The 14,990-nt window shown below is 40.9% G+C and overlaps 1 protein-coding gene across 1 annotated transcript; it reads left to right on the top strand.

The window, feature by feature from the left end:
• Window positions 1-1,205: 1,205 nt before the first annotated feature.
• arcn1b (archain 1b) lies at window positions 1,206-12,798 on the top strand. The gene is made up of 10 exons (XM_049576925.1): window positions 1,206-1,379; window positions 2,653-2,916; window positions 5,953-6,132; window positions 6,283-6,488; window positions 6,685-6,846; window positions 7,173-7,338; window positions 8,373-8,520; window positions 8,677-8,785; window positions 9,543-9,747; window positions 11,068-12,798. Exons 1-10 carry the CDS (start codon window positions 1,377-1,379, stop codon window positions 11,155-11,157), a joined length of 1,533 nt encoding a protein of 510 aa, XP_049432882.1. The 5' UTR covers window positions 1,206-1,376; the 3' UTR covers window positions 11,158-12,798.
• The last annotated feature ends 2,192 nt before the right edge of the window (window positions 12,799-14,990 follow it).

Consider the following 14,990-nt stretch of genomic DNA (forward strand, 5'->3'; position numbering starts at 1 on the left):
AGTTTGTGTTACTGTGTGACTTTGGTGACTTTGAGTTTGATATTGCAGACAAATTTGACCAATTTTAGCAACAGTAACAAACTAAGACACTGTAAATTTGGAAATATTTGTTTGAGGACATTGGGATTTGATTGTTGCAACATTTCACACAGGCCAGTTAGGTGTTGCAAACTGTTCCTACAGACACAAAGGACATTCGTAGCTTGGAGTGAGGAGCCAGGGAAATACATACTGAATCACAGAATGAACAAATCACAGTTTAGTTTTCAGGCATTGAAATGAACAGTTCTGAACAGTTTTAGACTTGAACAATGACTTCTGACCTGTAGAGTTACAAAACACGGAACAAATGTATTGTTTGTAATTTTGTTCTTGCACAACGATGTTCAGGCATTGAATCTTTAGACTTTATTATACACTTGAAATAAAATAAACCCAATGTGCCCACATGAAGACATAATTTAGTTCAAAACTACTTTCTTTTCTTAGTTTTTTTTATACTTATCAGATCCTACTAATCCCAAATAACTAGGAGAAATAACAAAATGCATGGCAAGCAAAAGCTCTGGTCTCAGGAGGATATTACAGTGTAATCTGTCTGTATGGACTGCCTACAGTATTAATGTTTTAGCCTCTTTACATCGGCTCCCTGTTTGTTTAAGGATTGACTTTAAAATCTCACTGATTACTTTTAAGGCTCTTTATGGACATGTTAGTCCCTTAGGAACCTTTGCGAGTTTGACATCCTTGGGCAGAGGTCTTGTGCTCGTCCCAGAGTCCAGGCTGAGGACCAAAGGGGACAGAGCTTTTGCAGCCATCTTGATTTTAGTTTTAACCTTCCTTATTTCGTCTTTTACTAGACGACATTTTATCACATGTTATTTCTTTTATTCTCCCTGTGTTTTAAATGTTTTTAGTTTTAGTGTACAGCACTTTGGAAGGTGCTTCATAAAAAAAAAAAGTTCATTATAATCATAATAATAACTATGTAGGTGTCTGTCATAGTGCACATAATGGTGATACATTCTAATGATCATGATGATTTAAGTTTAATAACTTCCACAGCCCTGTTCAACATCACCTGATAATGTCAACAGGAGTAGTACACGCCTGTGGAAGTGGTGCGAGTAACACATTTATGAAACAGAGCCAACATTTTGGGGCCCACGTCACTGGTTTCCACAGTGGGCAGTTCTATCGCTACTTCCGGTGGAGACGTGGCTCTGTACTGCTGCCATATTGACGCTAGCTAGCTAACAATCACACAACTTGAAGACAGCTGCACACTCGCACCTTGCTATTCCACAGTGACTAGAGATCACCAAATCAAGAAACACCAGAGACGGAAGATCGTCGTACTATAGAGAGAGACCAAAATGGTGAGTGACAGTCGAACAATCAAGTTATTTCCTTTGCTTTGATCGGGCCTAGCAATTATCATAACACTGGCTAACATGGCTAAAGCTAGCTACCAGCTAGCTAGGTCCTCCAAGAGCGAAATAATGGGAAAGTCAGACGTTGCTTTCCACTGGGCTGACAGCGCTGACCTTATGTTGAGTTGCTAAAATAAAGTAAATGGCTTGTCGTTTTATTATTTCGAGTTAAATATCAGGTGAGTAGGCGGCTCTGAGTGTGCAGACATTGCTGACGTTAACTAGCTTGACAAGCTAGCGCTAGCTCCTGTCATTAGCCGGATCCGAGCTAACGTTACCTGCTGTCATATTGTTTCCAACCAGGTAACACTGAATACTGTCCTTTAATAAACCATAGCCATGTATACATTTGTGTTATCATTATGACTGCGCAGCTGCTACAACACATATTCAGTACTGTCAACGTTAACCTCCATATCATGCAAGTTCAGGTCCATCGCAATCGATGTCTTTCATTTCTAACTTAAGCCATTGTCAACGTGGAATCAATACACTTCCTTCATTCATTCCCCAGACTGAAACAAAGAGTGCACTCATATGATGCCTATTTATATTAACATAAACTTAAATTTTAATTAAGTTAATTTACTGGAAATGTATCGTACCTCTCCACACAGCCGTTGTCTCTAGTGTGTCACCAAACTCCATTCAAAATTTTGGTGATTCAAAGTTAGTTTAGCTCTTCAGCAGACATACACACATCGTAAACACGACTTAGTGTCTTCAGATCCATCACTTCACACCATTGTTAAATTCGGCATGCATGGCATCTCTGCAGCAACAATTATTTTTTGAAAATGTCAGGTTATAAAGCAAGTGTCCAGTTACTCTTACAGTCTTCTTCCACCAACACTCAACATAGTAGGTTGTCTTAAGAAGTGCCAACCAGCACTATGAGTTGTGCTACTAGCTGAGTGGGTTATGTGAATGCTGAATCTGCCACTCAGTTTTGTCTAACACTAAATACAGTGATGTTTAACTCTGCAGTACTTGATCTTCCTAGGAAGATGCAAACATTAGTGCCAATTCTGGTTACTGCAGGTTGAAGTGAAGGGAACTGTCAGCTTAATTTGTGCATTAAGTTCCTCCAGTATTATAACTCAGTTTTGCCTAGCAGTAACGTTTTCATGCTCAAACAAATTATGCATGTACACTGTGTTTATTATATTAATAAAGCTCTGCAGGCATTGTAACAGTCAGGTTTTCTCCTCACCTCCAGGTGCTGTTGGCAGCGGCGGTGTGCACCAAGGCCGGCAAGGCCATTGTATCACGGCAGTTTGTGGAAATGACCCGGACGCGTATCGAGGGTCTTTTGGCTGCTTTCCCTAAACTCATGAACACGGGCAAGCAGCACACCTTTGTGGAAACAGACAGTGTTCGCTATGTGTACCAGCCGCTGGAGAAACTGTACATGGTCCTCATCACCACCAAGAACAGCAACATCCTGGAGGACTTGGAGACACTCAGACTCTTCTCCCGAGTGGTAAGGAAATGTTTGTGTCTGTAAAATTAAATTACATCCATCATCTGTCTGATGTAAAGTCAACATTTTACACTGCAGTATAAGGGACTGGCAATATCTTAAATGACTTCTCTTCTGTAGCTGTAGGTCCATATGAGTTACTTCTAAATGAATCCAAATAACTGCATGTAGTAGATGTATACTTTTTCACTGAAATCTTTCAGCCTCTGTCACCAGCTTCTTGTCATCTCCTTTTGAGTCTTGAGTTTTTTTTAACATGCACTGACAGTCGCAGTCTTCAGCATCTCTGTGTGTATCAACAGCCTGTCAATGAAGGAATGGGATTGTGGATATCCAACAGTATTTGAAGCTAAAAACAGAATGGATTACAGTCTGCTTCTTTGATAATCTAGTAGAAATTTATAGGTACAACCATTTATGAACATTTTACTATTTCCTCATCCTAATTTCAAACGTAGCTGTCATGCAGTGGCTGACAACCACAGATCACATTAAACTAAAGAAAAGCAAATGTACAAGTTTGAGGCAGAGCCATGTTCAGTGCTGGGCCTCGTTATTGCATTTCACAACTGTAAGTGATTTTGTATTGAATTAGGAAAATATTATTTGGGAAGTAAACAGAGAATTGGATGAGAAAAGCTAACTAATTGTTATATCTCTAGTAGGGATTCAAATCAATTAATTTATAAAGCCCACTATCACAAATCCCTATTTGCCTCACAGGGCTTTACAGCTTATAACATCCCTCTGTTCTCAGACCCTCACAGCAGATAAGGGAAAACTCCCCCAATAAAAAACATTTAACGGGTGGTAGAAACCTCAGGAAGAGCAACTAAGGAGGGATCCCTCTTCCAATAGATGTCGTACAGAACAGATCAACATATTGAACTCAGAGTAATCCATATGACAAAATGATTCATAGACAGAGAGAGAGACAGAGAGGGGGATGTGCATGATTAGTCGATTCAATGTTGCTACCCTTACAAGTCGGCGAGAGAAATACTAGTTCAGGGTGTCTGCAGGTCCTTGAAAAGTCTTAAAAAGTGTTAAATTCAATTGTATAACAATAAGGCCTTAAAAGTTGTTAAATAGTCTTCAGTTTGAATTTGTGAGGTTGTAACTGCTAACATTTTATCTTATTTAATGTCTACAGCTTTTAGTGAAAATGAGTGAAGCCTTTCTGTGTAAAAGTCCACATTTCAAATGTTACAAATCTTCAATAAACTATAATACTGTCATTTTATTTTGTACTTGCACCTGTTGGCAAAATGTAGATTAACTTAACTCACTCTAATAACCATATTCTACAAAACACCTACCCCTGCACAAGACCACATACGCTATACACTTTTTACCTGCAATGCTTAGATAAGTAAAATATGATTTGTCCAAAAATCTCTCCTAAATTTGGTTAAAAGGTGTCTTGAAAGGGTCTTAAAAAGCATGTAGACACCCTGTAGTTGGTTAAACTTATAATTTAAATGAGTGTACACATTTAAATGATATATTAACACATATTCTGAAGACTATTATTATCTTTTTAAACATAAGATAGGCTGTTTGCTGTGTGGTTGCGTCATCACTAAAAATGATGTTGTAATAATCAGGCACGTTTCCTTAAGATTTATTTTCCTAAAGAATGTTGCTTTCAATTAAGGTTAGTAGTTAACTTTTATTTTGTGAGCTGCTGTCATGACTTGTGGGATAATATGCAATAAGGATGCATGATAATATCGGTATCATACCAATAAACATGAACTACTAGAATCAGCCAATATGCTTTTTCTTATTTTAGACGTTGAATGAATTTTACACACATTGAAAAGCACTGTATTTCATGTCTCCATCTGCTGGTGGGCCATCATGATAAGTGTATGCATGTATAATATGATGTTAATTCCACAACAGAGGAGACTTAATGCTCATTAAAATAAGGTGGGGAAAAATGGATTTTTTGGTATCGTTATTGGTTATCAGTCAAATGAGTTGTTGCATATTGGCAAAAAAAAAAATCCAATATCATGCATCCCTAAAGTGCAGTGTTCATAGGGCACGGTGCAAAGTGCTACGACAGCATTTAAAACCTGATTTGATTATTGAAAAATGTGATCAGCCATCTCAAATGGCTTTTACAGTATTTTTTGAGACAGTGTTTAACTTTATAGATTGATTTGTGTTTTCTTGCTTTTAGACCAGTCGACTAGTCTGAGTTTAAAGTTCTGTTTACACATCAGGGAAATTAGTCGTCAGGAACATCCCTAATCTCTGCATAGCATCAGATAAAACAGAGTTTCACTTCCTGTATAGCCTGGAGTATTTAGCTCATTCAAAATAAATCAGTTCAAGTCAATCTGTTGGCTGACCATAATTCCATCATGTCAAAGAAAACAATGTTGTTCTTATGTGTCCCCTTTATTTTCTGGTTTATGTGAGTGCTCTTCAAGTAATCTGATACCCCTTGTAAGTTATTTCCCTTTTGTGTATCACATATAAACAGGAAGAAAATCTAAGTGGCATGCAGCATGTGTTTGGCTGTTTTGGGCGGTCAGCCACTAAAACTTTACATACACATACTATAGAGGAAATACTCATGTGGAATTGGGGTCAGGGCACTTGCGTGATACATGTCCTTTTCCTCAGTATGGAAAGACTTAAATTACAATCCAACAGGGACATAAGATTGTAATTGTGAGTAACCTAAAGTTATGTGATATAAGTGATGACTAGTTGTGACTAGAGGTTTGAACATCAAGCTCTGTTATCAATACTGTGCAGACTTTAAACAGGTGAAAGGTGCATTTATGTCACAAAAATAATGAGAATGCTTTAAAAAAAATCGTTTACTCGTGTTTTTATTTGTGATCAGATCAGTGGAGTTGTCAGTCGTCGAGCTTTTAGCCCAGACTGTCTTGTAGAAATAATTTTTCTGTCACTTCTCTAAGGGTTCACATCTCTTACTCACCGCATGTGCCAAATGTTGGACTGCCTGCTGTGGTTCAGATGTCTGATCTTCGTTTTTCTTCCCTGCCGTTCCAGATCCCAGAATACTGTCGTGTGCTTGAGGAGAGCGAAATATCAGAGCACTGTTTTGACCTGATCTTTGCCTTCGATGAGATCGTGGCGCTCGGCTACAGAGAGAACGTCAACCTGGCTCAGATTCGCACCTTCACAGAGATGGACTCCCACGAGGAGAAGGTTTTCCGTGCTGTCAGAGAGGTGAGATCACGCGCATTCTACTGATCCCCATGGAGAAATCCAAGTCTGCTATTTTTTATCTCTCAACGCTGCAGTTTGGAAATGAATTACTGTATTTATCTTAGTGTTTGTGTCATTTAATTCAAAACAAACTTTAAATGTTGTCCACAGACTCAGGAAAGAGAGGCCAAGGCAGAGATGAGGAGGAAGGCCAAGGAGCTGCAGCAGGCTAGGAGGGACGCTGAGCGCTCTGGGAAGAAGGTGCCAGCTTTCGGCGGCTTTGGCAGCGCCGGCATGACCAGCGTCTCCTCAGGGTCCATCATCACAGACACCATCGTCGAGCCTGAGAAGCCCAAGATCACACCAGCTCCAGTCAGGTACAAGAAATACATGTGTGAAATCCTTTTGGATCTGAACATATCTTTTTGTTGTCATATTATGTTGGAGGATGGTGCACGGGGACTTTTGTGGCCATTCATTGCAGTTGTTGTAATTGGAGGTGTTTAGAAGTTAATGCTCTTTTTAATGTTTGTAGATCACTGTTCAAAGAAGGTGATTTTTCTTTTCTTTCAGACCAAGTGGACCCAGTAAGGCTCTGAAACTGGGTGCTAAAGGGAAAGAGGTGGACAACTTTGTTGACAAGCTCAAGTCCGAGGGTGAAACCATCATGCCCTCCACAGGAAAGAGGGGCTCAGATGTATCCAAAGTTCTACCACCACCAGTCAACGTGGAGAGGTATACACGCATCACAGTCTACATCATTGATTATTGTTTATCTGGGAGTTGTGTTGTGAGTTGTGTATTTATAAGGACCTCAATGCTGATTGAACTCAAACAAAACAGTGTACACTAACATCCTACATATCTTTTCCTTCTTAATGTTCTGACCTCATCAGCTATTCTCTACTTTTTCTTTTGATTTCAGTAAATTGAATTTTAATCATTGAAAACACTTCCTGTACCACACTAAAATGATATGGACTTGAGTGCAACAGTAGCTGCTTTTAGTCTTCTGTCATCTGTTGGGACTCACAGCATGACTGAATGTGTTTCCTCTCCAGTGTACATCTGCGTGTGGAGGAGAAGATCTCGCTGACTTGCGGTCGTGACGGCGGCCTACAGAACATGGAGGTGCTGGGCATGGTGACGCTCCGAGTCACTGACGATAAGAACGGACGCATCCGCCTCGTCATCAACAATAATGACAACAAAGGATTGCAGCTGCAGGTAGGTTGACTGCATATTTAGAAAATTGCTGGAGACAGTGTTCTGTCATACGACAGTATAGCTTCTGTAAATCAGTCCTTTCGAGATTTCTCAGGGTTTTTGGGCCTGAAACGCCTGGTTTCTCCGCAGCTTTTTGAAAAATTGCAATGTGTTTAGGCATTTTTTGCAGTGAAATTGCATGGGCAAATGAAAAAATAGTTGCGATACTGTCTCGGAAACAGAACCTATTATTTTAAACATTCAGTGTTTCCCTCAGAATCTATTTGTGATGGTGGGGGCGCTGGGCATCACGATCGCTGATGATTAGCTGTAGCTGTTGCTACCAATCGACACAGTGCTGAGGGACCATCTCCGTGACCCGCTCTCCTCCTGCCCGGTTAGCAGGAGCTAGCGCAGCAGCAGCTAACATCCAACACTGAACCATTAAATGGTCCCAACAAGCTCACTCTGACACAGACACTTGTCTCTGTTGTCAAGCCTGTTAACAACCGTTGGGTAATGTTAGCCGTTTGATGCTAACAGTTAGCCCTGTCACTGTGTGTGTGTGAGTCTGTCCCAGGCTCAGAGCTCCGGTCCTGCAGCTGTAGTCTCCTAATAAATAGAGGAAGAAAGAGAGTGGGGCAAGGAGGCACTAAAGGAATCAATACGCTGCACGCAGCTCTGCAATGAGATAAAATTTTACCTGTTTTAAATTTTAAAAGTCTGAAGAAATTCCCAGGGATTGGCTGAATTTGTGTTAATTATTATGGTTGCAGCATCGTAACATCCTGGAGGGGCTGGTAAATATATAAATAATGTTTTAATTAGATGATGAAGATGCTACAACGTGAGATGTCACCTTTCATGCTTTTCACACAGGCAACAGAGACAAGTGGAAGAAGGCAACTAAAACACCTGTCACTAAAAAGACATCTCTTTAAAACCGTTGCCCTTTCATTTTCAGTATTTTAAATGACCTGAACTGTAATGTACACATGCATCACCCCGTGACTTATGACAGCTGTATTGATAATTGTATTTCTGTCTCTGCTCAGACACATCCCAATGTTGACAAGAAGATGTTCACAGCTGAGTCTGTGATTGGCCTGAAGAACCCAGAGAAGTCCTTCCCTCTCAACAATGATGTTGGTGTACTGAAGTGGAGACTACAGACCACAGACGAGTCCCTCATACCTCTAACCAGTAAGCACCAGTACATGTACCTCATCTGGAGCGAAGCCAGTTTGATACGATGCTGCTGTTCATGTGATAATGAGAGCATTGTGGTATATTGTTATTCACTGTCACTTATCTGACTCTAATGTGACTGATAATATGAGTGTCTTGACCCTTCCACAGTAAACTGCTGGCCTTCAGAGAGCGGTACTGGCTGTGATGTCAACATTGAATACGAGCTGCAGGAGGAGAGCCTCGAGCTCAACGACGTGGTCATCAGCATCCCTGTACCGTAAGTATATCCACTAAGTAACTTTATATTAACTGCATTATTGATGGACAAAAATGACCACCCTCAGACCTGAGATCAACATAAATTAGTTTTAATTTGAAGTCACTCTTCAACATTATCAACAGACCTTCATGTCAGTCTGAACCTCGTAAAGGAAGTTGTCAGTTGTCAGTGTGTAGCTTCATCACGTAAACAGGGTGTGGCTGAAATTAGGCCCACTTAATAACAAAAGACACTTCCCTGGATAAATACAGGGCAGCAGATTCAGCCAGAAAGACTGAAGGGTAGGTTGGTGACGGCTATTTAGCTTGTGTTTATTCATGCATTTATTAAACTGAAAGAGCTCAGAGAGGTCGTGGGACGTAGCAAAGTCACCACTGACACAAAGTGGGCGAAAGAAACAACACTGATACTCTGCACTCTAATGTTAGTAGTAATGTAGTATACATATAGAAGAACACAGAAAAGAAAAACAGTTGAACGGTCTAACTCCAGTTCAGTATCACACATTTCTGTCTTTTCACGTTTTCAACAAGTGTTTTCTAAGGTGTAATGCGTTTAGACAACAATCACTAGTTTTGATTTAACGTGCCCATTTCAGACCATTTCAGAATTCCTGCTCAATACAAAAAAAAAAAGCCCAAATTATGTTAGTTTCCAAGTATTTAAAATTTGAAAAGTCAAGGAAATTTCTCTGGCATTTCTACTTTTTTGCTGTATTAAAAAACGTACCATACCATGACCTGTTCCTGTGCAGGTCTGGTGTGGGAGCTCCTGTGATTGGTGATCTGGATGGAGAGTACAAACACGACAGCAGGCGAAACATTCTGGAGTGGTGCCTACCTGTTATCGATGCCAACAACAAGACCGGCAGCCTGGAGTTCAGCATTGCCGGACAGCCCAACGACTTTTTCCCCATCGCTGTGTCCTTTGTGTCCAAGCGCAACTACTGCGACATCCAGGTGGGTCACTGAAAACAAGCGTTTCCTGTCACGGTCTCTGTGTGTGATCGGAGTCCGGAGCCACTGAGTCCAGATCACATACGCTCTGTGGCCAGTTTATTAGGTACCATGTATTAGGTGCTTTATGAGACCAATACATACAGACATGCCAAACTGAGTTTAAGATTGTTCAGAAACTGTCTACGTTGCATAGTTTGTCCACCAGAGAGCACCAACAAGTTGAGCTCACACTGTAAAATGTTAAGTAAGCATGTGTGTTGGTCACAATAAATCTGAGGGATCCAAGTCAGGATTAACGACGCCAGTATCACTTAATTTTTAGTTTGATAGCCCAGCACACATTAGCCGCTGACTAGCAGGTTCTTTTTTAGGAAACAAAAGAACAAGTGCAGCGATGAGAAATAAAAGAGGCCTTTCCTTTTAGCTCAGCACTTCACTGACCTGGTGAACTTCAGCACGCTAAAAGTGCTATCCATGTAGAGGTGGTAAAATTTTAATGTTTTATGATGTAAATGTCTTGCCTTTGATTTTCTGTTGACATTGACAGTTAGCCGGCTAGCTGTTGGTCAGCTTAAGTTAGCCTTGGTTGCTCTGCACGGGGCACCTCCCGAATTGGGTGATAGCTAGCTAGTGGCAGCACTCACCCTCTTGTCTCCCCCCAGGTTGCGCTGCTTAGCTCCCAGATCTCCTGGACCTTGTTGTTTTCACATCTACGGCCGCTGTTCTTCTTTGAATTAGCTCCTAACTTTTAACAGCTATTTTTTAAATCTCCCACAGTAGATTTCATGCATAACATGTCGTCCAAATGTCACACCTGTCCTGTTGCCTGTCTGTTTCTTATACAGATGCCATTTTGGCCCTGTTGCTACCTGCTGTGGTGGCTCAAAGGCGAGACCACTGTGTCCACCATTACGTGATTGTACCTTAAATAAAGCACGATATTCCTGCCTTGAACAGACAGCATGGCTGTTGGGTCAGGATAGTGTTAGAAGCAGTAATTCCTGAATGAGCAGTGCTGCTAGCTAACGTTAGCTCCCACCAGACCCGGCTAGTGTGAAGTGCAAGTAGCAAAACCTATAGACCATCATGCGTAACTGGCCAAAAATGTTCTCAGCGGTTAATTGATTACTGGATAATTGTTGACATTGACTAGTCAAGATTGTGAATTCTAAACATCGGGCTGAAGGCCGGGCTGAAGAAATGTCGTGGATAGATATAACTGTATGAAGCGAAGATGTGCAGGTGAAGGTCCGTCCAGACTGTGCTCAGTAATGTTCTGAAACATGCTGTTAATTTCCTGTCTTTCTCTTTTTCTTCCAGGTTACCAAAGTGACTCACGTAGACGGCGACAGCTCTGTTAGATTCTCCTCAGAAACCTCCTTTGTTGTTGACAAATATGAAATCCTGTAAAAAATATTCAAAGAAAACGACAAAATCAAAAAAAAAATCACCAACAAAAAAAGTCCAAATCTATGCTACAGAGAAAGATTGAAGATTTCTTGCCTGCCCACCCTGTATACTATTTCAGAGACTGTGTACATCGACAGGACTACGTCAGCCCTCTGGCAAAGCCTCTTCCTGTGGTGGAGCAGAGCAGCGGTGGTGTATTTATGTTTGTATGAGAGAGGATCATCTATATATAGAGTTAATTGAACAGGAAAAACCCAAACAAACACATTAAAGAAAACTACACTGATGCTGTTGTGTTCGCCAAGCAGAACTGTAAAGAGGACTTGGGACTAAGTAGAGGATGACTGCGGGGGTGCGGGAGAGGCCGGCGGCCGTCTCCTCGTCGATCTATCAGTAAAACCCTGCCAGGAGATAGAGAGGGGAGAACAGGGACCACTGAAGAGGCCGCTGTATCAGTCTCCACTAGAATGAGCGCTGCTAGTTTAGCATCCCTCCGAGCATCACGCATCCTCCACCCTTTCTTCTTCTTCAGTCACATTACAGCGAATCATCGAATAAGCCGATCTTGAATGGGGTTCTTGCTTTCTTTCTTTTCAGATTTCCTTATCCATAATAATAACTGCAGAGTCGTAGCTGTCTCAGTCATTATAAGCCTGTCACTCTTTAATCGTAAAACTATTGTGATTTGCTCTCTTGATATCTCACTTCAGACGATTTGAGTTTTTCTTTTCGGAGTTTTTGTAGAGAGGTAACACTTCGCTGAAAAGCAGCATATGGCTCTGTGCTCAGTATACTGTCTGTACTGTCTGCAGTCATCAGCAAAACTGTCCTTTTTATTTTTAACTGGTATTTTTTACTGTTTGCTGTATAATTTGTCATTGTTTACCACTAATCTGGATAATTGAAATTCAACCGTGACGAGCAGGACTTTGTAAGGAGCTCTCAGCTGCAGGGCAACTCACCCACCAGTAAATACGTTTGACTGTTGCATCTGTTGAATTTTCTTCTTATCATATTTTGTAACACCATTGCAGCCACTCCTCACTTTGTCCGAAAGAGACGCCATGTTTCACTCTGGTCCATTTACGTCCAACGATCAGCCCTCAGATATCGGAAGTACTTTGAACACGGCCCAGAAACAACATCCAAGCCCTTAATCCAGCGTCCCACAAGGCGTTAGGGATCTGAGATGGTGGATGTGTGTTGGCATGATGGTGTAAATCCATACACACACACATACACACACAGCAGGGATCAGAGACCGCCAGCCTGATATACGACCCACTCCCCCTCACATCCAAGGTAAGCAGAGAGCCCACCAGAGCCCTGGCAGTAATCTCTGCTGTCCCCTGTTCATCCACCGAGTCATCCTTTACTTACATTCTCATAGTGCATCAACATTATTCAAGATATAACTTGTCTTTCATGTTATTGTTTTTTTTTTTGTTTTTTTTGTTTTGTTTTTTTTTTTCCATTTGTACTCCCCAAATTTCAACTTAGCAATGGTTGTGTGGATGTGGGGTTGAAAATGACTAGATTGAGCATTTTTAACTAAATTACTGAAGGGGAATCTTAACATTCCAGTGTACAATTAGAAAAAAAGAATCTTTAATGGAATAAAATGTATTATTGAAAATGTCAGTCTGACTTGGGTCTTTGTGTCGGTGACTAGCTCGGCTTTATTAGCAGTGAAGAAATTTGAAGAGTGACGTGTCCTGTTGCTTGTCAGGAAGATTTAATTTTATATTTCAATGGCATTTATTATTGTATTAATTACAATTAAATTGATTAAAAGTAGAATATTACATAAAACAGAGGCGGAGGTAGCCCATGACAGTGAAACACGCAAATACATGCACAAATTTGGCACAAACATCCACTTGACCTGATTTGAATTTGGGGGTCAAAGGTCACTGTGACCTTGTCTGTCTCATTCATGTGAACGATATATCTCAAGAATGCCTTGAGGGAATTTTTTTCAAATGTGGCACAAATGTCAAAGATGAACTGATTTGATTTTGGTAGTCATAGGTCAAAGGCCACTGTGACCGTGTGTTTGCCTCTCCCTCAGGAACATGATATTTAAAACACGCCATCAGGGAATCTCTTTCAAATTGGCACAAATGTCCAATTTGACTCAACGATGACCTGATTTGAATTTGGGGGTCATAGGGTAAAGGTCAAGGTCATTTTGTTGCCATCCGTCTTGTTCTCGTGAGCACAAAATTTCTACAACACCTTGAGGGAATTTTTTTCAAATGTGGCACAAACCTCCACTTGGACTCAAAGAAGAACTGATTGGATTTTGGTGGTTATAGGTCAAAGGCCGCTGTGACCGTGTGTTTGTCTCTCCCTCAGGAACGTGATATTTAAAACACGCCATCAGGGAATCTCTTTCAAATTTGGCACAAATGTCCAATTTGACTCAATGATGACCTGATTTGAATTTGGGGGTCAGAGGGTAAAGGTCAAGGTCATTTTGTCGCCGTCCGTCTCATTCTCATGAGCACAATATTTCCAGAACACCTTGAGGAAATTTCCTCAAATTTGGCACAAACCTCCAATTGGACTCGACAGTGACTTGATTGAATTTTGGGGGTTATAGGTTAAAATCAAAGTCACTCCAATGTCGTCCGTCTGTTGAGTACGAAATCTTAAGAACTCTTTGAGGGGAATTTCCTCAAATTTGGCACAAACATCGGCTTGGACTTAAAACTCACGTTTTTTGGCCAAGACTCAAATTCATATACTAATTATGACAAAACATAATGCAAATGTCTAACAGGATGGAATTAGAAATTGATGACTTTTTATATCCAAAAGGTCAAAGGTCAACTTCACTGTGACATCATAATATTCTCCAAAAAAAATTACTGGCCATTACTCACTGTCATATCTCAGGGAACAGAAGGGGAGACATTTGATCAGATACACTAATCTTGGGTGTCCACCTTTTTCTTTTTAACCGCATAACATGTCCGTCCTGCATGAACTCAGTGTAAATCTGGGGTATTTCAAATCGCTGTATCTTACGTGATGACTAACCACACTTAATCTTTACTAAAACTCTCAGACTGACTCATCCTGTCAGGTCATGTGAGGCCTCATTCATTAGCATGAAATGTGCGGGTCACAGCAGCCAGACTAAACATGGAGCAGTGAGCAGCAGGTTGTATTTCTACATGCATGACTCATGTCTGAGCTCTATTGTACCACCAAAGCACAGGCGCCTTCAGTAACTCACAGTGGTTCCCAACCTTTTTATGTTGTAACCCTCAATCCCTCTAACCCCATGTTACCAGTTACATGTCAAAGACCTATGAGCAGTTCAACCTGAAACTGTGATAGCAAATAGTGGCTTAGATTATCCAGCATTTCACAAATTAAAGTCGAGCATGTCCTTCATTCATACCAATGTTTCCATTAGTGGTTAAGCACCTGAAACCAGTTGTGTTTTCATCCTAGAATGAGCCGTTTATGTCTACATTCAAGTTTTACATTGGCCACCGTCGTTCTTCTAAACACACAGGAGAAGTTTCAGTTGGTTGCAATCTGTAATCTCACCACTAGATGGCACTAAATCCTACACTCTTTAAGATTGAGGCCTCATTATGCTCAAGATACAGACTGGGCGCTCTGTCCATACTCTGCGTTCATTTCGTTGATATTTGTGCACGTTCCCTGACAGCTTGTGGGTATGTAATGGAGCAGTGCCACTGGAGATCATGGAGGCAACGTAGCGCAGTTCCATCGAGATATTACCATAGGGGACAACGAAGAAATTTAAATAATGGCAGAATGAAACGGTAATTTAGTGTTTTGTGAAACTTTTG

This window comes from Epinephelus fuscoguttatus, linkage group LG5 (genome assembly GCF_011397635.1).
Source record: "Epinephelus fuscoguttatus linkage group LG5, E.fuscoguttatus.final_Chr_v1".
Classification (NCBI taxonomy): Eukaryota; Metazoa; Chordata; class Actinopteri; order Perciformes; family Serranidae; genus Epinephelus; species Epinephelus fuscoguttatus.